We start from the raw sequence: 27,921 nt of genomic DNA on the forward strand, positions 1-27,921 counted from the left end.
CCAAGTCGATAGTCAGTAGTTGTTAAACACAATCGCTGCAGAAAGTCAGTGGGGGTCCCACCTGTGTGCCTACCTTTCTCTATCCTCTTGTGGACACCCCTAAAATAATTAACAAAAATGTCGCCTTCGGTGTCCCCTCGCTTTTTTTCTGAAAAGGAGGTAGCCAAACATTGCACTAAGGATTCGTGCTGGGTGTTGTTAGGGACGCGCGTGTACGATGTGACAGGGTTCCTCCGAATGCACCCGGGCGGAGAGGCGCTCATTCTCCGCCGGTCCGGCAAGGACATCAGCCGGGAGATCGAAGGACCCCCACACCGGCACTCGGATAACGCCCGAAGGTGGATGGAGCAGTACTACATCGGTGAACTCGACAGAGACAGCACAGAGGAAAATACGGAGGTAAGTCACGAAATAGCAACAGAAAGTCACTCACTTGAGGAAGTTTAACTCAACCAGAAGTCACATCTTCAGATGTCACGCTTTAGTTCAGGAACTTTACTCCACACAAACAAGCCATACAAGTGACTTAAGAAGACAATTTGGTCCGTTAAGATTTTTTTTTTTTTTATAGCGATGTCAGATTCGAGAAACTTTCTTTTGAGTCGGATCTTTTCAATGAATCTGTGGAAAAAGTTCGAACTGAATTGGAGTTCTCGAGTCATGAACTGACTGAACTGAGAAAAAAACATAAAGCTACTGGAAATATGACCGTTTATCATACGGAACAGGATTTATTTATTTATTTTTAAATAATATTTTATGAAAACAGGTAAAACATTTGTAAAAAAATTATAATTGGGTTTTTTGCTGAATTTGACAGTTGTGCAGTAATGCAAATTATGTTTATGTTCTGAAAGACCAAACAAACTAATTTGGGTCTCATAATATTACAAAACATTATTATTAATAAGGTTTAGCCGAAAAAAAACGAATAAAAGTACTATATTTGCTACATGACTTTATGCACATTTTAGAACAAATCGCATGGCACGCCGTTATGCAAGGAACACGTGATGACGCAATTAACGTCAGTGCGTAAAGTAATCAACATATACATTTTTTTAACCTGTGCAGCAAATTTATGGTAACGATTTTTATTTTATTTTTAAATTGCGCAAATATAAAATGTTTGAAAGCCATTGGATAAAAGCCATCTCGATGATCATAGTCGTGATATTTGTGCGTCGTGTCAGCAGGTTGGATATTCCATTGAGGGCTCTAATTAGATAAACAAGCCTTCTGTCTCTGCTTGCCTTTCTTATGGCAATCCCTAAAGAACAAATGGGGATGGGGGTGGGTGTGGGTGGTGGTGGTGGTGGTACCAGGTAGTATCACAACTTCCAGTTCCAGGTTTATGTATTATTATTCTAATTTTCATATCTTGTCATATGAAAGAACTGTTAGGTATTGCCAATCTTTTATTGTCACTATGCCTGTAATAAAAATATTGATATTTTTGGGATATGAAGGGTGGATATTTCAGAATTCAGGAGGTGTAAACAAGTGTGTGTGACAATTAAACCGGTCTGTCTTGTCTGCTCAGACATGACCCACAACACAATAGCTGAGGAGGAAAATTTCCACGCCACTTCAGGTTTCACAGAGTACTGTCAGCATTTGAGAGGGTTCACATGAAGTTTTGTTGTAATTAATGGTCACTTTACTACATGCGTTTCTATATGAAATGGAGCTTCACTTATTTTCTGGCATCTTGGACCATTTCAACTGTACATGTACATAAGGGAGTGTTAAAAGTTGCATTGTACATTGTTGTGATTGGTTAGAAAATGCATACAGTGCATTCATAACCTGTAAATATCCTTGACGAAAACAAATTAAGGAATAAATCTGAATTTTCCCAGGTCTGGAAAAGTCATGGCAATAAAAATTTTTTCTAAAAGTCATGGCATGTTTTGTAGTGAATATTTAGGCCTGGTTCACAGACAGAGTTTAGATTAAGCCAGGATTAGGCCTTAGTTCAATTAGGAAATTTAAGTAGCTTTTAGAAATGGGTTTTAGAAAAAGCATTACTGGTGATGTGCATCTTGAGACAAATTAATGATTTGTTGCTTTCAGTTAAAACAGCTCAAACATGCATTTTAGACTGGGACTAGGCTTAAGCCTTCTCTGTTAAACCGGGGGATAAAGTTCTAGTTCCGCTAAGATAGAAACAGCTTTGTTTGCAATGGATCTCTAAGATATTTTTAAAATCTTTATAGTAATCTCCAACAACCAGAAACGTCATGCAATTAAAAAAATGTCATAGTCTAGGAACTCGAGGATTTTTGTTTGAAGAACAGATGACGTCATTGATTATTGCTAAATCCTCATTGCTGTAATCATTTAGCATGTTTGTTGTTAAGTAGGAGTGTGTTTGTATGTGATATATTGAACGAGTGTGTGTATTTGTGAGGACTGCGCGGATTTGAGCCACATTGCCCACATTTGATGCTGAATTTAACTTCGTGGCTTTGTTAAAGTCCTTTCTTAGCAGCTATGATTGCAGTGTAAAGAGTCTGATCCTTTAAATAGTGTGAGTACTTGACTCCCCACCACCCAACACAAGGGCCCGGCCTGAGATATCGCTAATCTATTTCCACATAGTTTCACAAACATGTTTTAACACCCTCAGAAGATTCTTACATTTTTTAATGAGCCATAAGGAGAATTATCTCAAGGAGATCTATCTAAAAAATCAGCTAAAGGTTATTGAGTTACCAATGGTTGTGTGATTGTGTCACAGGTTTTTTTTATTTTTTTTATGCAAAATATCAAAATCAATTTTCTCCCAAGAGTAAAAGGGAGTGTGTCTGATGGGATTATCTCAGGTGATTTGCTATTTTTATTAGATCTCTGATATCTGATATCGGAGTATGACATACAAATTTAAATGCAAAATCCCCATTATAGAGAGCTACCAGTGGCTATCGAGTATTTTTCTTTCAGTCCCAGTTGTTTTTATTTTTGATTATTTCATTGCAAAATATCAAAAGATAAATGCAAAAAAAATAAATTCTCAAGGCATTCAGACATTTGGTATCTGATATATATATATATATATATATATATATATATATATATATATACACACACAAACACATACACTATTGGTCAAAAGTTTGGGGTTATTTTAGTTTTTTTTTGTGGGGGGGGGGGGGGGGGGATGAATGCTTTTACTCTTAATGTGTACTTTTAGCAAGTACACATTAAATAGATGAAAAGTGACAGTAAAGACATTTATAATAAGAGATTTCTATTACAAATAATTGCTGTTCTTTCGAACTTTCTATTCATCATATGATTGTGAGAAAACTATTTGTTATTTTAAATTGTAATATTAATCACATAATATTTCACAATATCACCGTTTTACGGTATATTAGTCATTTTTTGATCAAATAAATTCAGCCTTGGTGAGTATAAGTAACTGTTTTCAAAAACATAAAAAAAAATCATTTTGACCACAAACTTTTGCATGGTTGTGTATATATTCTCTATATTTTGACTTTGAACATTCAGCACTCACATTTATTTAATGAAATCATAACCTTTTGAACTTTAATAATCACATTAGCCTGTACCCGACTTTTGGTTCTCCACCCCCAAATTTAAGACCTCTTAAAATGGTTATCAATACGTTCGTTATCACATTTAAGATATTTAAGACCTTTCCCCCGGTTTCACAGACAAGGCTTAAGCTAGTCCCAGTCTAAAATGCAGGCTTGAGCTGTTTTACCTGAAAGAAACTTGCACTGACAAATCTTAAAATATGTCAGTGCCATTGTTTTTTCTCAAGATGCACACCAGTAATGTTTTTTCTTAGGCTTGTTTATAAAAGCTACTTAAATGTCCTAATTGAACTAAGGCCTAATCCTGGCTTAATCTAAGCCCTTTCTGTGAAACCAGACCTGAATATTTTTAGACTTTAAAGATGAGCGGGAACTTTTTTAATTCACATACGTGCTTCTAAATATATTTTACAGTTTGTCTACACATGTTTTTTTTGTCACAAATGCGAGTGAAATGCTTGCACTGTTGAGCCCTGGATTTCTTAATGGAACTTATGAGATTCCTATACATTTCCGCCTCACATTTGAATCGCATTATCAAACAAAAGACAGCACTAAACCAGTGTCAATCCCTAAGGAACAAGTGGGGGTGGGTGGTGGTGGGACCAGGTAATATCGTAGCTTCCAGTTCCAGGTTTATGTATTATTATTCTAATTTTCATATCTTGTCACATGTGCAAAGTTTGATCATTCTTATCATTTTTTGATCATATTTATTACGCACTGCTTTTCAAACAAGCCCCTCCTTGAGATCTTGAACCCATTGTTTGCTGTTTGTTCCCACTAAAAGACAAGAGTGACTCATGTTATTAGTCACATTTTCCTATTTAATTCTGAAAAACTGGCTAGACCTGCTATACATTTTTATAACTTGGAAGTATTCGTAGTATTAATGGTTATGACATTGCAAGAGCAAACTCAAAGGCCTTAGTCCAGTACCAAAAACAAACGTCCAGGAAAACTGGGGGGGTTGTCTGTCTCTCTTGCTTATTGATCGCTCATGAAACCAGCTGGCCTGTTCACTAGGTGCAGGGGCTGTTGTCCATTTGCTCATATCTAGTGAGGGTATGACAAGGCGATGACCTGTTATGGGCATGTTGCCAGTGATGTAATGACAAAATGGTACCAGGCGGTTCCACTTCTTGAGCAAGCATGAATTTGAATGAGGAGAATGAGATAAAAGGATGAATAAAGTGATGCATGAATGTCTAGGTAAATAGTTGTTAGGTTTATATATATGATTGTCCTTTATGAAACAACTGGTCTGGCTGCGAGTTACCTTGTAACTAGAATGGTAAGATCATAATGGTCATTGTAAAACATGGTATCGCTTTAACTCAACTCTGTACACAGGTGAAAGGACAAAGGCTCCCTTAGCACATTTATTTAGCACCGGGTTTTGTGTCACGTAGTGGTGGTGTCACACTTAGTGGTGGTGATTAATGGCTGTTTTTAGGCTTAAGGTTTATTTTGTTTTCCATTACAGAGATATTCCACTTTACAGGACTAAATAATTTATATTGGATTATATTATATTTTAAGTGTTAGATGATGACAGGTTGTAAAATGCAAATGCACATGCTCTTTTCCCCTATATTTTCAATTAAATATCAAATATCGACTGATACATTTCACTCATTTTTACAGCTGTTCTAGGACCAATTGGAACATTTGGTCAGAGTGATCCGGGTTAGTTGCCTGCTGATTTTTTTGAGAGGATCGTACATGGCAGAGGCTTGAATCTCTGGAATGTTTCCTTTCTGAGGATATGACTCTCATTTCTCCTTCAATAGCCTTTTTGTTTTCCATGGCTTCAGCAGCATGCCAACCTTTAACAAGGGCCATCTTGGTTGTGAATGCTCAATACAGTGAAATTCCCTGAAATTCCTTTCACAAAGTCTCGTGGTTGTGATGGGACCTCATATTGGAGCAGTGTAGTTTGTGCTATATTGTAAGTACGCCAATAACCACAGGACTTTAGGATGAATAGGTATCCTCTGGTGTGAGAACTGTTTACTGTGGGCTGCTATGCCGACAGGGAAGGCCTCAGTACTTAGCTCCTCCAGTGTCATCAAACCACTTCACTTTGTAACCCTCCATTCTCTTTCCCCAAGGAGACCGTGTCAGACTGGTGAATTGCACCTTGGGAGCGCGAGGCATTTGGGAGCCAATGGTCCAATCATAGGACATGCTCAGAAGTTCTCACTGATAAATTTATAACGTAGGTCACTGATAGATTATAGACAGACGGTTCGGCCACCATCGGTCCCTAAAGTAATAAAGGTTTGCTTGCTCATTAATTGCATCAAGGTACCGGACGGGCCCCAGGAGAGGAGCATGCTGGGTACAAGAGTCATAAGCCTGGCGTCACCAGGAGACACCTGTTGCCTTGGTTCTGAGTGGATCCCTGGGACCCAGAATCTCTCAATGGCTAATGTAGCAAAACATACTATATGACTATTGGTTGGTTTTAAATGCTTCCCGAAAACCAACTAACTCTTTTCCGTAACTTTGTCAGTTGATGTAAAAGAGGGAAATCAGTGCTTAAACTTAAAAGGTATTCAGAAAGGAAGCTATCGTACGATTGCTTGACTGTGTCAAAGTTCATTCCGACTCTCCAATGAGCCGCACACATGGTTTAGTCTCATGCAGACTAATTGAACTGCTTAATACAATGCATAGAGATTCATTGTGTGAACTGAATCAGTGTGATTCATATAAACCATGTCCGAATTGTGGCTTCGCAAAGAAAAAGGGTGTATTGTTCCAAAGCTGACACCATGGAAGTTCAGCAGAACCAACTTACACATTTTAATGTTGATTTGCTGGAAAATGCCAAAAAAAAGGCCTACGTGTAATATTGACATAATATTGATGTTGTAAATTGTACATAATATTTTGAATAAGCATCTGAATAACCAGTTTCTCCATCTATATGTTGATCATCTATTTGAACTCCCATTGCAACTGACAGATCTCACAGCTTGAAAGTTGAAATCTGAACAATGTGATAAAACAAAGCTTCTTAAAGATACTAAGACACTATCTAAAACAAGTTTGACCAGTGAAGGTTATACATTTTTGAACTATCAGGTGGTATCATTCTTTTGTAGTTTCTATTTCTACGACTTCAGTGTTTTCAATGTGCTGATGAAGTTTCTAACAGGTTCAGCCAGTTGAGAATAACCTCATTTGTTAAACCTGTTGAACTCTCTTCAGGAGAGGTACGGAAGGAGAAATGACACATCAATGTTGGAAAATTGTGTTTTAGGTCATTGGTTCTGTATGATGTGCATTTCCCCACACCAGTCCTCTAACTTTTCAAATGCTTTTTCCATGATATGATTATTGATTTTAGGCCACCTTATCTCATGAGATACATAACTGGATTATATAATTGTTCTTTGTAGAGAACAGGAAGCTGAGATATTCCTCTTTTGACTTAAAGGCAGACCCTTTTTTGTATGCTTGCAGGGCCGCGGGAAGAGGTTTTAGGTTGGGGGTGCTGATTATTATAATTTTTGGGGGGGGGGGGGGGGGGGAATAGGGGCGTCACCACTTTTGAATAAGAAACAATATCAAGACTATAAAACTCCTCAAAAAACGCGCACACTCTCAAACCTGACTGCACATCACATTTTTGACTTTATTGATTCTGCTTTTATTCCGGAGTCCCTTTTATTTTATTGCTCCGGAGTCGCATATCAGTCACAAAATGCGCCACGGGGAAGAAAAAACATCTATAGCCTAAGTCGCACTGGACTAAGTCGCATTTTTTTAGAAATTTATTTCACAAAAAATAAATAAAAAAAATGTTACAGACAGTTCTCCGTTACGGACGTGAGCGCTTTTTTAAAACTGACACTTTTTAAAAAATGTTTTAAAACTTTCACAGAGACCTCAAACTGAAAGCACAAAGCCTGTCTTTAAATTTAATTTCGTTTTGTATTAATTGTATCTTAATTTTAATCGATGTTTCATCAACAAATTGTCTGGATTTAATAAGAAGTAGCCTAAATATAGGCTATTAGAAAATAAATAATCAGGATACGGAGGCGCTGGCGAACCTGGAGCTCGTCTCATAATGAAACTCACCGTGGGCCTATAAGGTAGCCTATTGCCTCACAGACCTGAGACATATAGATAGCTTGAAATGTCTACTTTTAAGCAGAACAATTCAAAACGAAAGAAAACAGACTGCGCTGCTTATGTAATGAAATGTATGAAATGTGCATTTCTCTCTGGCGCTGCGAAGATCGCGAGTCGTCAACTTCATCTGTCTAGCCGACACTGACATAAAAAATAACTGTTTTATTAGTAAACAATTAAAATGTCTCCTGCTATATTTTACATATTTGCCTGTTCCTTACAAAACACTGACAGTGGGGTTTTTGAAGGTTTTTTTTTTTTTTTTTTTTTTTTTTTTTTTAGCAGCTGCGGGCAAATTCTTTCGACACACACACACACACACACAATATTACGTAACACTCTGCGCTTATGTTTTAAAAAGATAATTTAACATATAAATAAAATTTTTTAAATAGCCCACTTAAAGTGTTTATTACAAATAAATGACTAAATGCTAAAAAAATATACATTTTAATGAACAAACATATGCGTTGCATTTACAATTCTGAGAAAACAGGGGGTGCTGCAGCACCCCCAGCACCCCCACTTCCCGCGGCCCTGTATGCTTGGGGAATATTTGGTAAGGTTAAGTATTAAACTTTAAACTACAGGCATGCAGGGGTGTCACTACCACATTTTCAGTAGTCGTTGGTAGCAACTACACTATTTAAATTTTTTTTTTTTTAAACAAATTTCATAGCAAAAGCAAATATGCGATTAAACTCATTTGTGTATAAAAAGTTAAATATTAATAAAAAAACAGTGGTATTGTTACACTTTTAAAAACAAACAAACATCGCACTTTGTACCAAAGTCCCACAATTTTGACATCCTTACAGGCATGACTTCATCCTTTAACACACAAATAATCTCAAAATTGGAAAAGAAGTGCCCAGGGTACACACGTAGCAAAATGATAGTGAGTTTTGAATCTGTGAACTTCAGATATGCTAATCCTGTTGCACATATTTCTAATCTCCTCGCTGATGCTCTTCCTGGATTGAAGGTCTTTACATGTGAGGCTGCTCTTGTTCGCTGAACTCTGAACGATAGGACAAGCTCATGTGTGCAGACCTGCAAATGATTTGTTTGAAGGGAGGGAACTGAAAAAAATTCTGTTATTGCATGTAGGGTTGGGCAAGCGGACAGCCTTCACGTTTACCCTTTTCATGTTTTTTTTTTTAACCTGCACTATGCAAATACACACAACTGGTTAAGTAATATATATATATATTTGAAAAAAGTCATCATCAGATGAGAATTGACTGGTATTTGACCAGATAATGCAGAATAGTCACAGCAACCTTTGCTTGACAATACCCACCCTTGCCCAGACATCTAAACTTTCTTATACTGTATCTGCCAAATCCAGGATAATGAAGCTGACCGTTGATGTTAAATTTGGCTTGGTAAACGAGGAAAGGAATTAAGGAAAAGAGAGTGAGAAAATGCTCCCAGTATCTGCCCTAGCAGGTTCCACCAGTTCTCTGGGTGATGCAGCTTACTCACCAACAACATCCCTGTTTATGGTGAGAGTAGACGGGTCTTGACCCTGCCTACCACTTAAAATTCCAGATCCACAGGTCTGGGATCGGTTCCGACTTTGGACTAGTGTCTTTTTTGAGCAAAGATGAGCGTTTAAAAAGCAGATCCTGGACCAGCTGTAGAGTGACGCTTTAGAGAGGAAAGCACGAGGAAAGAGGCATTGATTTGAATGGCTTCAAATAACTAAGAATTCTAAATATTAAAGAGATATTCTGGGTTCAGTACATTAAGCTCAATCAACGGCATTTGTGGCTTTATGATGATTGAAAAAAAAATATTTCTGCTTGTCCCTCCTTTCTTTGAAAAAGCATAAATTTGGGTTATTGTGAGACACTTAAAATGGAAATAAATGGGGCTGATTTGTCCATTTTAAAATACTCACTGTTACAATAGTATACAAGATGGCTTATAGTTTCACAATTTCACAAACTTCACATTTCTGCTTTGCAATCCTTAATAATTTCCCCCCTTCACTTCCATTGTAAGTACCTCATTGTAAACTATTTTTTTTTCTATTTTTAAGAGCAAGAGGTGAGTTGTAATTTATAGTTTTATTGTATGGCCAAAAGTGAAATACTACAACCAAACTTGTTCAGGGCATTTGCATTAACATGTTCTTTTGTTTAGTCATTTACATATGTGTAAGCTTGTAAAAGCCTGCCTCTTCTGCTTGTATCATAAGACTTTCCCATGCTTCACCTTTGACAACCTCACATCATTGCTTTCAACTGTACTTGAATTAAAACCTGAGCATCAGATTTTGCTGGAGAATCAGCAAATATTCATTTATACAATCAACCAGTGTGTGTTTAGAGAGAGATGCTTTGGGAATTGGACAGGTTGTCGAGGGACTTCTGCCTGCAAATTTACATAAGTGTTCCTCTGAATAACACAAGCCAAATGTTTTACATCTGCCCCAAATCAGTGACACTTCACATGGCTGATGTTTTCGACAGCTTGGAATAGTCCATCAGTTTCTGCCTCTTATCAAGATCAGTTCGTCCAACTGTGTATCCTGGCACTGATTGGATAATGGTTAATTATTAACTTAAAAGAATCTTCATGGGTCATGTGACCCTCTTGCCCTGAACACTGTTGAAATAGGTGAGGTAATGCAGCGTAGCTTATTTTAAGTTAGCATCATTTTTCTTTCTGAAGAACCACTCATTTTGTAAGAAATTCCAGAATGATGCCTGATAAGATTGCATTACGATTCTTCTGAGATTAAGTTGCATGAGCACTAGAACCAAATAATATTTTTTTTTTTGCAGTTCAGGGGTGTCCAATCCTTCTGGAGGGCCAACGCCTCAGAGTATAGTTCCAATCTGCCCCAACATACCTGTCTGGAAGTTTAGCTACTCTGAAAAGCTTTAAGAGCTATGTTTAATTAGGTTTGGAGCTAAACTCAGCAGGGCAGTGGCCCTCCAGGAGCAGGATTGGACAACCCTGCTCTAAATAGACCCCAAAAATGTCAGTCGATGTCATTGTGAATTTTGACCGTAGCACTTTATTCTACTGGAAACCCTTCTCTGGGAAAAACACAGACTTAGCCAGTCAATGATACTTAAGCAAACATCTCGTTTGTACAAGCATTAGAGGAACAATCAGTCAGGTGGAAGTATCCAAAAGTAGCATTTATGCTTTTACAATGATTCAATACCAAACATTCTCTCTTCCCACACCTTTGTTAATGCTAAACTGATTTTTAACCATTCCAAATGTATGCAGTTTGCTCCTGTTCACTTACCGAGACCAAAATGGGTGTGCTTTTTCATTAGTTGGTATGTGGTCACATTTGTTCCTATAGTACATCTCTATCTGGGGAATGTGGTGGGTTTGCAAATTGATAAGAATTACTATTGACTGGGAGTGACTCAGTACAGGGTTAAGCTAATTAGGGTTTGGCTAGGCGATTCGGATGGCCTGGGTGCCCTTTTGAATGTATGTATCTGAGGCTCTCAACCCCCAACGTGCTCTTGCAGCCGCCCCAACACCATTCCACACACTGCCACTGTTCGGATTGTGCCAGCCTGAGCCCTCTTCCTCTGTCCTTTTCGCTTTTGTTCTCGTAACTCTTTCTGTATGTATGTGCGTCTCTCTCATTCAGTGTCCCGGATCCTTACTGCTCAATAAAGAAGCCTTATTGTTCTCCCAGAGGAATTCTTTTAGCCCACATGCCAGTCTACCACGCCACTCTCCTTCTTGCCCTTAACACGCAATTTCTGCATTTCACCACTGTCTCAAATGACTTGATTTGCAACACATCTAGTTTCGAATCTCACCCAAAAACATAGAATGATATGGAATCCATGGAATCCTGTTGATGCGTTATATTTGGATACGTTTGGATAGATTGGCTTTGAAAGAACTCCATGCTCCATGGTCGGCCAAGCCCAAATATAGGGTAACCCTGAAAACTATGTAAACTACGCTGTCACTTGATTTTATATCTACCAGTGCAGCTGTCGTAACTTAAGTCAATTAGATATTTGCATACCACACCGGAAAATGATACCGTCTAGGTGTAATGACTTATGTCTATATTTTCATACATTCCACTCTGTTGGTCATCAGGCAGAGCTTCAGACATAGTCACACAGTGCTTTCACTGAATGTTGAATTTTTTTTTGCTGTCTAGAGTCTAGACTCTAGACATCCACATTGACCATTTAAAAACCACTACAAAGGAACACTAACCTCATCCAAATTTCTCTCAATGTCCCCGTTTTCCAACAATTGGAAAGTCTCTCTTCTGTATAAGCACCCTTTTACAAGTAATAAGATATAATGTAGAATGGTACACACACAATAGGTGGTGGGTTGCTTTGTGTGCTTTTACCAAGAGGGGATCATGCACGCGTGATTTGATTGCAGATTTGTTTGTTTAATTAACTGTGAAGAAATATTACAAAGGAATAGACCATAAAAATGGAAATGAAATGGAAATAGGAAGTGGTGAATTTTTGTGGTGATCTTTTTTTTTTCTCTCAGAATTTCCATGGTGAGGGGAGTCTCTGTTGTGGTTTTGATGTATGGATAAAGTGGTCTGACGAAATATAAAGACAAAACAACCTTCGGGATACATGGATGGCCAACTTTAGGTTTATCCATTCCAGTCCTATGACCGTGGATCGTCTTTAACAACTTTTCCAGGCATTGCTTACTAATACTTAATACTTATCCACACGCTAAGCCATATTCACCCACTTGGACACAATGTAACCTTCTATCCAGTAAAAATGAGAAGCATGTATAAAGCATTTAGCTAATTATATAATTATTTTTTATTTTATTCATTTAAAGGGATAGTTCACTTTGAAATTCATTTTTGTTATGTTTTAGCTTACCTCAAGGGCATCCAAGATGTAGGTGTCTTTTTTTCCGCAGTAGTTTCAATTTTGATATTTTTAGGTCAAACCGTTCTTGTCTGTCAGTCATATAATGCAGGTCTATGGGCACCACCTCAAAGAGCATGCACAGAGTCCAAATTAAAACAATTCCCCGTCGTCCAAATTAAACAATTCCCCATCGTAAGTACACATTGATGGCCTAAGACACGAAACGAGCGGTTTGTGTGAGAAAACGAACATTATTTATATCGTTTTTACCTCTTATACACAGCCATGTCCAAGTGATCTGATCTGACGTGTACGCAGACTGGTGCATAGATATATACACTAGATGTCGCCTTGTCTATGGCAGTTCATTGGAACGAATGTCTTTAAGGCGACATCTGGTGTATATATCTATGCACCAGTCTGCGTACACGTCAGATCAGATCACTTGGACATGGCTGTGTATAAGAGGTAAAAACGATATAAATACTGTTCGTTTTCTCACACAAACCGCTCGTTTCGGATTTGGACTCTGTGCATGCTCTTTGAGGTGGTGCCCATAGACCTGCATTATATGACCGACAGACAAGAACGGTTTGACCTAAAGATATCAAAATTGAAACTACTGCGGAAAAAAAGACACCTACATCTTGGATGCCCTTGAGGTAAGCTAAAACATACCAAAAATTTATTTCAAAGTGAACTATCCCTTTAAAATTCATGTCACAGGACTTTTTACAATGATTTAGTAATGGAATGTTTAAAAATAGTTATAAAATATGCACACTTTTCATAAAATTTCACATACATTTCAAGCTAAAATCTTAATGTTGATTGAAATCGACCATGGACATGCTGTGTCAGCTACTGTGTTTATTTGGAGTCCAATACCAATCTTATCCTTGGAAGCAGAGTTTCGCAGAATGATCTTATAGACAATCCCTTTGAAGGTTCTTTACCCTGCAGTCCTGTTGAGCTCAAACCATCTTCTGCACCACAGATCAGAGAACTTTGATAGACCCCCCAACCAGCCATCTGAGTTATGGGACCATTAACCTTAACCAACCCTACAGCTGCCCTCTCCTCTGAACATTTGCAACTTGCTCTAACCATATATTCCAAGTCTCATACTTTGTAACTAGGACCTAATCGGCCTTACCCTACCCAAGCTTTTCCAGTTTCATTTTAATTTCCTTCCTCATAACCCTGAGATAACTCTCCATTTGTTTGCCCTTCTTAAGGACTTTTGCACTTTTCCAAAATACATCTTGCCCTGCTTTTCCTAAACGCTTCTTTACCCAGTTCTCGCTTCAGCACCTCAACAAAAGGGCAGCACACATCTCGTATCACACCCACTAATACAAAACTGTTTTTGAGCTATAAAAGCAAATGATTTGCTGTCATTCACAGTCAATTTGCGGTGCCTCTTTGACCATGAACTCAAAATCGGCACGTAAAGTGTAAATGAGAGTCGTGTTCACAGAAAACCTGCCTTAGTCATAGAGTTGATAAAGACCAGATAATATTGTCTTTTTGATAGTTTCTAAGTTTGGAACTTGGATGTTTATGTATTGTTCACTTGAAAGCTTGTGATCAAGATGTCAACATGCATGTGCATGCCAGATTAAATTGTTTTCTAATCTGGTTTGTATTGCCTGTCTTGCAAGTTTTTTCAGTGACTTCAGTGCTACGATAGTGACTGTATCTATAACGACAATTGTTTGTTTTCTGGATACGATCCCTTGTGTGTTGTCCTATAGGCACTGGTTAAGTGTTAATTTCTGTGTGTGTGTGAATGTTTCTTCGGGGTGTAAAACAAAATCACATAAATGTCATTTTACATATTTGGTTTCTACATGTCCCTTAATTTAGTCACTATGACAACTGATGGAGTTTAATCCCTCAAGTGGTAAAATTCCCCTTTCCTCTTTTTGCATTTGGTTTGTGTGTATTTCTAGACTAATGATTGGCGTGGCTCTTTGTAAACAGTAAAACACACCAGCAGGCACGTATGCACACTGTGTGCTACAGTAAGTGTGTCTATAGGGTGTAATAAAACTAAATTTCTACGTGATATGGTGCTGTATTTTTATAAAATTGTTGTATAAGAGTTTTCTTAGGATGTAAGTTAAGCAGTAAAGTGAATGACGTGTGACAATAACAAAATGGACTGATTCTGAGTAAGCTTTAGCGCATGTCAGTGTCAACAAAAATGCATTGAGGTGTGCAAAGACGAGTTTGCATGTTTGTGTTTGTGATGTTTGGACCGACAGTCATCTGGAATATCTGGTCAGGCGCATCTGTTTTCAAAAGTTATGCTTTGCTCACCATGAGAAGAATGTGACTTAGTTTGTATCTGCAAGGAACTCCCTTTCAATATGTGTGTATGTGTGTGGACTACTGTTCAAAACTACAATTTCTTTAAATTATTTATTTTTATTAAAAATAAGTACTTTTACTTTTAAATTAAACCTTTTTTTCAGCAAGGACACATTAATTAATTAATCAACAGTGACAGTAAAGACATTTATAAGGTTTTGAACTTTCTATTCATCAAAAAATCCTGAAAAAAGTATCATGGTTTCCTCAAAAATATTAAGCAGCACAACAATGTTTTCAACGTTGATAATAAAAAAAAAATGTTTTTTAGCAGCAAATCAGCATATTAGAATGATTTCTGAAGGATCATGTGACATTGTCATGTGACTGGAGTAAGGATGCTGAAAATTCAGTTTTGCATCACAGGAATAAATTACGTTTTATAATATAGTGAAATAGAAAACAGTTATTTTTTAATTGCAATAATATTTCCTAATATTAACGTTTTCACTTCATGTTTGGTCAAATAAATGCCCATATAAATGTTAAAAACAGCAACAAATCTTACCAACCCTAAACTTTTAGTTCTAATACAAATATCATTACTTGTGCTAGTGATTCAAATCTTTACAATATTTAAAAAATATCACTTGCTGTTAGGACAAGGTGTTTTGCAAAATAGAAATTCCCGAATGACTTTGTATTTACAATATTGCCAGATAAGACTACATCAATAAAATAAGTACTGCACTGGGGAAAAACATCTCTCAAGCACATTAAACTGCACAATTACTCCATCAAAGCACCTGACCCTGTAAAGTGAAGTCACTGATGGAGATTGTCCATGCCACAGCGCTCAAATCTAATGAATCAATCATTTTAGTGACAGAATACATTTTAAAATTTCACACCAATTTTCACATTTATTGTGACAGTTTCCAATATTAAGAATAAATCAGAGTAAATTGTAATGTTCTTACTGGTAGCTGAAAACCGCATCAAAACGTTAGCATATTTTATAAACGAATTGTACGAAACGTATTGAAATTTCATGCAGGTCTGAGTACAACTGCATAAATATCCTCCAATACCATGTAACCTCTGAGTAAGTTTGTGCTGCTTAAATTGTACAAACCCAGGAGGCCTTAGTCACGCTCAATTTCACAAACAGCAACACTTCAACCATCAACTTCTATGGCATGTTGAGCACCTTCTGGTACGGTAGTATGGCAGATCATATGGCTTGGGTTAGGTGTTAGGTTGCCATGGAGATGTGTGTGGTCCTGGGAATCCCAATGTTCTGGGGACAAAATGTCCGTGTGGGGGAAATTTTTTGGTCCCCATGAGAAATCATACTAAATTATGTTTTTTGAAAAAGTGAAAATGCAGGAAGCTTTCTGTGATGGGTAGGTTTAGGGGATGGAATATACAGTTTGTACAGTATGTCTATGGGGAGTCCCCATAAAACATGGAATCCCAACGTGTGTGTGTGTGTGTGTGTGTGTATGGTCCAGGTCTTTTTGATATTCTGGGGGACAAACTTTCGGTTTTCATGAGGAAAACATCTTATAAAACATTCTAAATTGTTTTATGAAAATGTAAAAAAAATGCAGAATGTTTTCTGTAAGGGTTAGGGGATAGAATGGAAAGTTAGTACAGTATAAAATCATTATATCTATGGAGAGTCCTAATAAAACGTGTGTGTGTGTGTGTAAGCAGGTGTGAAGGAGGGCAGGGTTAATTACCTCTTTAACATTAGAATGGTATGGTTCTATGCGAGACCTGTTTAATATTTCACCTGTCCCACCATCCTAGCCATCTGTGAAGGGTGTGTTCCAGTGTGTTTGTGACCCTATGGAGAAACGAGTAGCCCTTGTGTCCTGTGGGTTGAGGCATGACGTAATGTGTGCTGTGATGTGTGCACCACGTGAATAAGGCGTGGTGTACTTTTTGTGGTGGTATGATGACAGTGACAGTGAGGGTTGGTGTTTGTTTTATCTGTAAAAAAAAAAAAAAAAAAAGTCTATCACGTCTGCCATATTGTTGAAATTCATATTGTCACATTTGAATGTCTTATTGTAGTACAACGTCTCTTGATTGATTTAGTTCTCTGAAAAATAGCAGATCCAACTTATAAGGGACTTTACTGTAGTATTGCATGTTTTATAATAATCATTTTTATTTATATAGCGCCTTTCCAACACCCAAGGTCGCTTTACAAAGATAGGTTTAAGGAACAGAACCATATATTATATATAACCAAAGCAATATACAGAGGTCGCTTACAAAGTTAGGTTAGAGATATATGCAAAGAGTGTTTCAAACAAATAACATAGTTTTGGAGGCAGTGTGCAAGCATGATTGACACAACGTGAGGTCGTATTTATTTTTTAACGTGCGAAAATTTCGGATGCGAATTTTGGACTCAGTGTGCAAGGGCCTTAACAGTGTCAAAAGCTGAGCTGAGGTCTAACAGGAGGAGAATCAGAACAGAATCAGAAGCTTGGAGGAGATAGTTAAGAACCTTAACCAGGGCTGTTTCAGTACTGTGTAACGGACAAAAGCCAGACTGGAAAGCCTCATAGAGGTTATGTGCTGTTAAATAGGCCTGTAACTGAGAGGAAACAAGTTTTTCTAATATCTTAGAGAGAAAAGAGAGGTTCGAAATAGGCCTGTAGCTACTTGGGGATGAAGGATCAAGACCATGATTAGACAGCCTGATTATAGTACGCTGTCTCTGATTGGTACATTTTATTTTATTTCATGTTTTGTTTTTGCTGGAATTCATTTTATTGATTAATATATTTCAATAACAGCAGGTCTGACTATACTATAGAATTTGTCAACTTGTACAAGAAATATTTTGCAATTTTGATACCACATTAAAAATGATTCGTTTTTTAAAACTGTTATTGCTTTTGAACTGAACACACTTCATTTAAAACGTTAATTATTGATATATTTATTGGCATTCAATTAAAACAATAGTATGAAGTCTTCAAGTAAGCTTTTCAAATAGTTATTCAAGTAAGTCCGTAATAATGAACAAAGAAGTAAATTAACAGCAGTGAGAGATTTGATCACTTATTATTAACGTTAAAGGTGTGCTTGATAATTAAAGTCATATCAGTAGCCTAATAAAAGTTATTTTCTTTTACATGAAGCAGGTCACTTTGTGGTGGCCGCCATGTTGAGGTCACATGACCAGTCGAATGCCACTTGCATCAACTCGTCATTTCCATCTGTTGTCAGACAGGTTGTTTTATCTCAGAGTCAGGCCATGAATCAAATATATAGGAATACAAACAAATGCCTAACAACACAAATTGAACATGGATGAATCTCATCTCATTTAACATGATCATTAGAGTTCATCTGAAATGTTTCTGTTCTTCTGTTCTAGACTCTGAGACCGAGGAAGAAGATCCCAGAAAGCACCACAGAAGAAGAAACCTCAGCCATCAATAAATGCAGCAAAGTCGACGAAGAAACGGTATTCAAAAGTGAAATGCAACCTGGCATATTACTGATTAAAATACAAGCTCTAAGTTAAGGCACAGCTAAGGTTATCTAGATTTTTGTTTTCTTACTTTAGTTTTAGCCTTGTTAATATTTTGCACTGCAACACATCCTGTTTGAACAGGCCATAGGAAACACATCTGATCGATGTGTGACCGACATGATGCTAAACCAGTCTGAATGTACAGGACTTCCTTAAAACATAATGAAAGCATAGATTTACACATTCATAGGCTCAAAATGACTTTCCGTAGTGATCAACAACATGCCACAGAGACTAGTGAGTGAGCTGAACTTGTATTAAACCCAGAATATTCCCTTCAACAGTCGTTTAATCACTGTACCACGCACTTTTTTGTCTGCTTGACATCTGGAAGTGAAGCTTTAGATCATATGACAGGAAACCACAAACATCCATTCCTCTTTTCTCTTGCACCAACAGTGTGAAACACTAAAAGAGCAGGTGACTTTCTTTTGCTCTCTTTCTTGTACAGCGATTATCCTCCTTAAAGGGTTAGTTCACCAAAAAATGAAAATTATACCATGATTTACTCATCCTCAAGCCATCCAAGGTGGATATGACTATCTTCTTTCAGACAAACACAATCGGAGTTATATAAAAAAAAATATCCTGGCTCGTCCCAAGCTTTAAAATGGTTGTGAGATTTTGAAGGCCAAAAAATGCATCCATCCATCATAAAAAATAATCCATACGGCTCCAGGAGGTTAATAAAGGCCTTCTGAAGCGAAGCGATGGGTTTTTGGATGAATATCCATATTTACAACTTTATTGGCAGAAGGCCGCACACAGCGATCTGCGGTGGAAGAGTGAACTCTGACCCGACGCAATAATGAACATGGAAGCGCAGAGGATGGAGCAAAACAAAACGGGTCACGAATTAGAAGTCTAAAATGAGAAATTTTAAAGAGAAATGTCAGAGGATTTCGATATATAAGAGAAGAGGAGCTTGAGTTTGTTGCACACCCCTATTTGTTTAAACCGCGAAAGGCCTATACTCCTACATCCTACATCGCGTCAAAGGTTACTCTTGTTGCGGAAGTTGACTTGCACAGTATGCATACGGTTATCTGCCGGAAGCTAGTTATTATAGCTAATAATGTTTTAAATATGGATATTTTTTTTCTTACACAAACACATGGCTTCGCTTCAGAAGGCCTTGGTAAACCCCTTGGAGCCGTATGGATTACTGTTATGATGGATGGGTGAATTTTTTTGCCCTTCAAAATTTAGGAAGAGCCAGGATATTTTAAAATATATCTCCGATTGTGTTCGTCTCAAAGAAGATGGTCATATACACCTAGAATGGCTTTAGGGTGAGTAAATCATGGGATCATTTACATTTTTGGGTGAACTATCCCTTGAAGGCATCCTTCTTCTTTGTTTGAACGATGCTGCAAGGCGGATGAAAGCAAGAACACTTATGTACTTTTCTGACAATGAAATGATATGTTAAAATGCTACAGTGTATGTACTTCCCTCACTCTCTCTGTTTGTGTGTGAATGTCCTGTGTCCTCTATCAGAGGCATGCAGGACTTTCACAAGCATCGATTGTTTGGTCCAACCCCCCTGAGTGTGACAGATGGGGTCAGCGATCAAGAGAACACTAACCCCCTTTGCAGAACCATGCTGTACCATTCACTACAACTTGTAGTTATAAATACCTGCATATGTGTGAACAGTGCTTATGGAGAATCGTTTCCTTATTCACTGGTATTCAGAAAATCTGAAAAAAAGAAAATAAATTGAGCTCAAAGAAATGAAGGAAAAGGATATATTAAAAATAAAAATAATAAAAATGTATTAAAATATATTTTATATTTATATAAAAGTTTATTTATTTATATATTTGCCATGACTTATACATGAGCTATATTTCACAAATGTTCTTTTTTCCTCATTAATTACAGCAATGAGAATGAGATTTTATTGTTTTAAGATTCAGTTTTACGATAAGTTTTTACAATTTTATATAAATTGTATATAAATTGATACATTTTTTACAATTTTATAAATACACACACACATACACAGTAAAATGTGACCCACCTGAACATTTCTTAGTGAGATTCACCTGTTAATTATATTGTATTGTAAGTGTATGTATTCTTGCTTACTCATTCTTCAGCCTCAGCTGTTACACTAATGTACCAAACGTTAACCTGTGCATCAGGCTTAGGCATAACAACCAAAACCATAATTAATGGCGTAATGAAACTTATAAATCAGACAGGATAGGCAACCAGTCCAGACCAGATTTCTGGGTTCATTATAACAGGAATCATGTGGTTTCGGCTCAGGTTTATTGCTGCACTCTCATTCATTCCAGCGTTGCTATGAAGGAAAGGGTGTTAATTTGTCCTAGCGTGTGCACCTATTGATGGTGTGACAGATTTTTCTTAGAACTAAACCTGAATACTTGTCTGTCCTCATTTCTCAAAGCAAGCAGTAGCCTAAATAGTCAGTAAATAAAGTGGGTGGTTATGTGAAGTCTTACTTGGTATTCTGTCACGCAATAACTAGAATTGACACTGACTGAACCAGAGCTATGATAAAGCTATTTTTTAAGCAGCCCCTAGATAATGTCATTGAAATGCGATGACCTTTTGTACTTTGTGACTAGTTGAACACCTAGCGTGATCCTGTATTACACTGGAGAGTTGTTAATATGCACATGACTACTGTATGAGTAATGTTAGCCTATACTGTTTTATAACGTACATTTATAGAAAGATGCATAAATGGGCGTCTATCACTTCAGGTTCAGTCCTTGAGTTCAAGGCCTCTGTGTCCTGTCTTTGTTTGAATCTTGGTGAGTTGCCGCTCCCTATAGGTTTTCTTTGGCGAATACGGCGTTTTAGACACACTTTGTAATGTTATAGGGACCCCTAGTGGAGAAAGTAGGAAAAGCATCTGGTCAAAATCTGCACCATAAACAAGCAAGTCAAATTATTCAGCAAACTAACATACATCATTGATAGCCAACATTCCTGCTTCGCAAATACCTTCTGTATTATGAACTTCCAGAAAATCTTGTTTTATTTTGATAGAAGTGTGCAAAAGTGGTTATTTACATAACGGCAGAAAAATGAACAGGACTCCTTAATGAATGGTAATAAAGTGTAAAGTTAGTAATTGCTATGCTAGTTAACTTGCATAAAGATGTCAGTATGAGGTTAATTGATATGGCAAAATTATGTAATTATTATTAAATCAATTAAAAATGCTAAAATTTGTTGATATTCTGATTTCTGTCATTTTCACAAACCAATTAAAAACACAGATAAACATTACAGTAAAAAAAACAACAACTGATATTACAAATGACTAATAAGATGAAATCTAGTTAATTTAGTTTTATTACCATCAATCAGTAAAACATTAGATTAGAAATGTTGAATTAGAAATGTTGCTTGGCAACTTGTAATAAATAAGCTTAAGGACTAAAATTTCTAAAAGTAAAACGGATAAGAATGTAGAATGTTGGAATGTTGTTCCAGAATCAACAAAGATGTTGATCCAGGAACATGTTGTACTCTGTGAAATCACGTTCACCATATTATAACAGTATATAAATAATACTAATATAGCACTGTTATCAAATGAAATAATAACTGGATTTATTTCATTGTCCATTCAGGATCTGGTGGACTGGCGGAAGCCACTGGCCTGGCAGGTCGGATACCTCAGAGAGAAATATGACACATGGGTCCATCAGCCCGTGGACAGACCAATCAGACTGTTCGAAAATGACTTTTTCGAAGCCAACACAAAGACTTCATGGTAAGAGAGATCAAATAACAGGATTTATCACATCTGTGTGCTTGTCCTATAGGGAGCGTTGAGCTGCTACGCCATGTGTGTGCTGGTTAACTGACAAATGTGTGTTTGTGTGTTTGCAGGTACATGGTGCCAATTGTATGGATGCCTATGGTTATCTATCTGAGCTGGTACTGCTACACGCTATTGGCACAAGAGACGACAAGACTGTTTATTACATCAGGTGTGTGGAAATGTGTTTTAAGACACACTTAGTTAATTTACTCACAGAAGTATTATTTATATACTATTATAGAATAGTTTTTATTATAAAATATTGTAAAATATTTCTATATAGCTTTAATTAATTTAGATTTCAGTTTAAGATTTAGTGATTTTGGACCTAAAGTTTTGCCTTTGCAAATAACTGAATAAATATGATTAGGTTTAGGTTTTTAATCAATTTTATTTAAGCCTTATTTCACTTAACAAAAACACTTTGTTTTGATAGTCTACTTTAGACATTCATAAGTAACTTTGCAACTACATGTCAACTAACTCTCATTAGAGTATTAGACTGTCTGATTAATATCTGCTAACTCTTTATTTTGATGGTTCTCTAACAGACAACCGTCATTCTACTAACTTTGCAGCTACGAGTCAACTATTGTACTAACCCTAACCTAACAGTCTACTAATACTCTTTGCAAAGTTATTTATAGCTAGTAGAATGTCTAAAGTTGACTATCGAAAAAAAGTGTAATCACAATTTTGAAGAGTTCCGTTTTAGTTGACATTATATTGATATATGTAACACTTTGCATAAAGTACAATTTCACAGTGAAGGATTGTTATTTTGCCCGAAATGTCCTAATGTATGTTTTATACTTTTATTTATTATTTTTAGACTACTCCATTCTGGTCCACAAGTACAGCTTTCCGTTCATCTTCATGCTTGGCATGTTTCTGTGGTCGTTTGTCGAGTACTGCATCCATCGCTTCGTCTTCCACATGCGCCCACCCGCCCACAATTATTACCTCATCACGCTGCACTTCCTGTTGCACGGTCAGCACCACAAGGTGTGTTCATTTTTTCAATACCTGAGATTCATTTCAAATTCATTGAGCAGTAATGCCAGTAAATTACCGTTAAAATTACCAGAATTAATTAACCGGTAAATAAACAAATATGCTGTTCACACATGGCTTTTTACCGACCATTCACACACTAGCACCAAAATACCGGTAAATTCTGTGATGTCTGTCATCAGAAGTGATCTTTAAACGCTGAGCCGTTGTCTTCATTCGCCTGCACGAGGAGAAGCGCTTTAGCTTCACTATCTATTCAGTTTGACAAATGTTTTTTGACTTCTGAGTGACAGGTGTAAGATGATGATTACACAGAATGCTTTTTTGCTCAAAGATATCCATCTAGCGCATATTGACATACTGTAGAAAAACTATTAAAAAGCAGCGGAGCTTACTGTAAACAACACGGAGTAACCGTGTCATCGCCATAAGAACTTTATGATTGGCCAAAGCAGACTGCCAGTGGATTCTGACTTCGTACTTGCTCATACCGGTAATCTTCATTCTTTTTTTTACTCACAGCATCATAACGGTAATTTACTGGTAATGTTACAACTTTACTGGTATCTTCTGAAAAGGTCCTGTTCACACATGATCTCTTACTGGTAATTTACCAGTAAAGGCTGTATGTGTGAAAGGGGATATTGATGAAACCAACCAAACTCTCTTTTCTTACCCATCAGTCTCCGTTTGACGGCTCTCGTCTGGTGTTTCCTCCGAGTCTGGCCGCCATCGCCGCTGGCGTATTTTATCTGATACTCATGCAGGTGATGTCTAAGGGATTGGGAACCTCCCTGTTTGTTGGGGGTATGTGTGGATACGTGGTCTACGACATGATCCACTACTACCTGCACTACGGCTCGCCACAGAAAGACTCCTACTTGTATGGGCTGAAAGCGTACCATGTCAAACACCACTTTGAACACCAAAGGGCAGGTGAGGACGTAATATTTTGAGGCATCAGAGCATCTCTCTACAAAATAGTGGATAAAGTGGCTGTATTTTATGGAAGTTAAGACCAGTTATATTAAATACATATTAAATAACACGTTTACATTTTAAATGTTAAAGGCCTGTTCACACCAAGGACGATAACTATAAAGATAACGACAAAGATTTAGTTCTAAAAATCGCTCTCAGTATTAAAGAATAGCAGAGTTCACACCACAGCTATAACGATAACGGCACAGAAAAACTATATTGTTGTCACAGAAACTAATTGTGTGCGTGTGTGTATATATATATATATATATATATATATATATACAATTTCAAACATATTCTTTTTTTTAATAAAAGTTATATTTCCTTATAAGATTTCAAGTAAGCCTTTCAGGTTGTTTGTAAAAAAAGGTTCAGAAGTCCTCAGGGCTATGACATTTAATATTTATAAATAGATTAACTCTTTCCCCGCCAGTGACGACTTTCCATGTTTCAACTGTTATACAGTAGGGGGCGCTATTGTGCATCTTCTGAAAGAGTATAGAATATTTTTCTTTTTTTTAAACGCTGGCTGGGAAAGAGTTAATATTTGTTCTATAATATTTAATATTAATATATAACATTTAATATTTTAAAAAATGTAATTTTATTTATTTATTACGTTTAACCTGCTTTTTTAACTGATTTATCTCCTTTTTAAAAGCTTCTATTTATTCTGAATTTTCTCCAGGTTTTGGAATCACCACCAGATTCTGGGACCACCCCTTCAACACAGTCATCCCAGAGCAGACGTTTTAGAAGATCCCTTTTTTGCCACAATGACCAAATCAAAATGCCCCCAACAGACTCCCATAAGCCTCCCCCTTCTGCATTCTCCTTCTGTCACCGTGTTAGATACAGTGTCTTACCCTGCTGCTGCTACCAGCCATAGTCTTATGTTCTTCATCATCATCATCAATTTTCCGAGAAGGGGAAGCCTGAAACATAGAGAATCACAGAATGTCAAGCTATATAAATATTTATATAATGTGTATGAATGTACTGATGAATCAAGAGTTGGATGAGATCTGTAAATGTCTTTTATTAGAGGCACCACAATATCAAACTCCGTTTTTGCCCATCCATGTATGTTAGGAGAGGTATAGACAGGGACCGGTAAGTGTGGGACGGTGTGTGAAGGTGCGAGTGGAAATTAATTCTTAGTTGTAGTGTTAAGACGCTGAAGGCAAGCAGAAGGAAGTCCTTTAGGTGGCCACATGAGCCATTGCCATTAAGGAAAACTCAGGAAAGTCTCAGATGCTTTAATTCTTCTCAGTGTTGATGTTTCCCCCAGCTGTCTGTCAAACCTTTGGCTCCGCCCTCATTATGATGTTTCATGCTGCTCTGGTGATCTTGCTTTTCTGTCTCGTCTCACCCACTTTGAGGTGTTTTTTTGCCAATTGACTCACTAATATTGGATCTTGAGGATGTCTCAAGTAGTTGCTCCTCGAATAATATGTTACATATCCAGTGAGATATTAAGTTATTGGAGGATTGAAGTTGGCTTTTGGTTCTCTTGACTAACACATGGGGGCGATTAGGCACTTTGAACTGGTGGTGAGGGCATGAAGCGGGGTGCACGGGCCTCTCCTGTCGGTGAGGGTTGCCAGCCGTACGTAGCTGTTATAGGGTGGAGGGTCTATAGAAATCCTCTGTCGTCATTGTAGATCTAGCCGGCGCAACCATTCCATCTGGTGTGACGATCTGTTGCATCTGACCAGGCGTCAGGAGAGCGAGAACATCCTCGGCTGATCTCTCATCCGTTCACACGGCAGATTTCGCACAGTTTTGTATTGTTTCCCTGCTTGTTTAAACCCCTGCCTTTGTCTTGATACTGTTTAATGATGTTGGAATAATGGGACATTTCCCAGAAAAAGCTGTTGCCACATTTATCTCATCTTCACACAGTCATTTTGAGCATAATTAATGTTTCAGTGATGGTACGTTCATCGATTTCCTAATTTCTTGGTAAGAGGCCACCTTATCCTGGTTTGTTCTTGAATTTATATATGAAGATAAAGATTAAATATATGATATATTTAAGGAAAAATGATCCCGATGTGCCTTCCCTACCTTCCTTCTCCTTCCTAACCAATTAGATCGCATAATTGGTTTGACGTTTCAGCCAAAAGTCATGGAAGGACATTTGAACAGGGCTTTTCTTCATACCGCGGTTGAATGGCACTACGAAACTAATAAAATACAAATGGCCATTGTAATGAATTTGGATTTTGTAACTGTGACGCCCTCCTGAACTTACATGGACAGATCCCATGTCATAGGAGAATGCTTTCAGTTGAAGCACGTTAGCAGAGATATATATTTATCTGTTGACTTGTAATCACAGTGGGAGCTTTTAATTCAGACAAATTGTTTTAGAAACAAATGCCTCTAATAAATCTGTTTACTACTATGTATTTTTATTTGGGATTTTTAAATGTCTATGCAAATGCATTTGTATTTGTAAATAAACGTATGTATATTTCTGAGGAAATCTGGTGGTGTTTTTACTTGAATTGTTTTTTATTAGCCATTAAATTTTTTTTTTAGAGGAGGAAAACATGCACAAAAAACATAATGTCAAAGTTATGTTCAATGTAATATCCTGAAACTAAAAATGCGTTATATTAAATGTACATATACACTACTATTTAAAAGTTTGGAGTTGATTTGTAATGTTTTTGAACGAAGTCTCTTCTGCTCACCAAGGCTGCATTTATTTGATCAAAAATACAGTAAAACAGTAATATAATAATCTTTTTACAATTTAAAATAGATGTTTTGTATTTTAAAGTATTGTAATTTAGAATTTTCAGTCGTCCAATTTTACTCCAGTCTTCACGTGTCACATCATCCTTCAGAAATCATTCTAATATGCTGATTTGATGCTCAAGAAAATAAACATTTCCATACAATGTTGAGCTGCTTAATATATTTGCACGAGCTGTGATCTATTTTTGAGGATTGTTTAATGAATATTAAGTTCAAAAGAACAGCATTTATTTGAAATGGAATTTTTGTAACATGTTTTTACTGTAACTTTTGATCTATTTAAGCTTGCTGAACTAAAAGCCTTTTCCCCCCCCCTTTTTTTTTTTTACTTACTGAATCCCAATCTTTTGTGTGTGTGTGTGTGTGTGTGTGTGTGTGTGTGTGTGTATATCTTGGTGATTCTATGGGCCATCTCACGCCATACGCTGTCCATGAGTTTTGTTGCTGATGATTATCCGCCAGGTCTTCCCCCAACCCTCCCCATTACATGGCTTGGGACTCACACACACACACACACACACACACACACACACACACACACACACACACACACACACACACACACACACACACACACACACACACACACACACACACACACACACACACACACGTATTCACTCCTACAGACAATTTAGCGACTCCAACGCACCTACTGCATGTTTTTGGATTGTGGGGGAAACCGGAGGAAACTCAATAAGACAGGGAAGGGAGAACATGCAAACTCCACACAGAAAGGCCTCTTGGCTCAGCCGAGACTCGAACCAGTGACCTTTACCCACTGAGCACGCCCATATACAGCATTGTTCATTCATTATATGAACAGAAAGAGTTGCCGACTGTTCGCTGTACTGATCATTTGCATGAATCTATTTACAAAGCCAA

General features: G+C 37.2%; 1 protein-coding gene across 1 annotated transcript; it reads left to right on the plus strand.

The window, feature by feature from the left end:
- Nucleotides 1-26,758, plus strand: fa2h (fatty acid 2-hydroxylase). Its single transcript, XM_082160324.1, has 7 exons — nucleotides 1-399; nucleotides 18,300-18,389; nucleotides 22,076-22,218; nucleotides 22,338-22,438; nucleotides 23,102-23,274; nucleotides 23,967-24,219; nucleotides 24,956-26,758. The coding sequence occupies exons 1-7, from the start codon at nucleotides 118-120 to the stop codon at nucleotides 25,021-25,023; spliced, it is 1,110 nt and encodes a 369-aa protein (XP_082016450.1). The 5' UTR covers nucleotides 1-117; the 3' UTR covers nucleotides 25,024-26,758.
- Nucleotides 26,759-27,921: the final 1,163 nt, after the last annotated feature.

Source organism: Leuciscus leuciscus (assembly GCF_965113295.1).
Source record: "Leuciscus leuciscus genome assembly, chromosome: 25".
NCBI classification, from domain to species: domain Eukaryota; kingdom Metazoa; phylum Chordata; class Actinopteri; order Cypriniformes; family Leuciscidae; genus Leuciscus; species Leuciscus leuciscus.

Bases quoted from the DNA above. Each gene is read 5' to 3' on its own strand.
- fa2h (XM_082160324.1), top strand. From the start codon at position 118: ATGTCGCCTTCGGTGTCCCCTCGCTTTTTTTCTGAAAAGGAGGTAGCC. The intron at 22,219-22,337 runs GTAAGAGAGATC...GTGTGTTTGCAG, and splicing joins GCCAACACAAAGACTTCATG to GTACATGGTGCCAATTGTAT. The intron at 24,220-24,955 runs GTGAGGACGTAA...AATTTTCTCCAG, and splicing joins CTTTGAACACCAAAGGGCAG to GTTTTGGAATCACCACCAGA.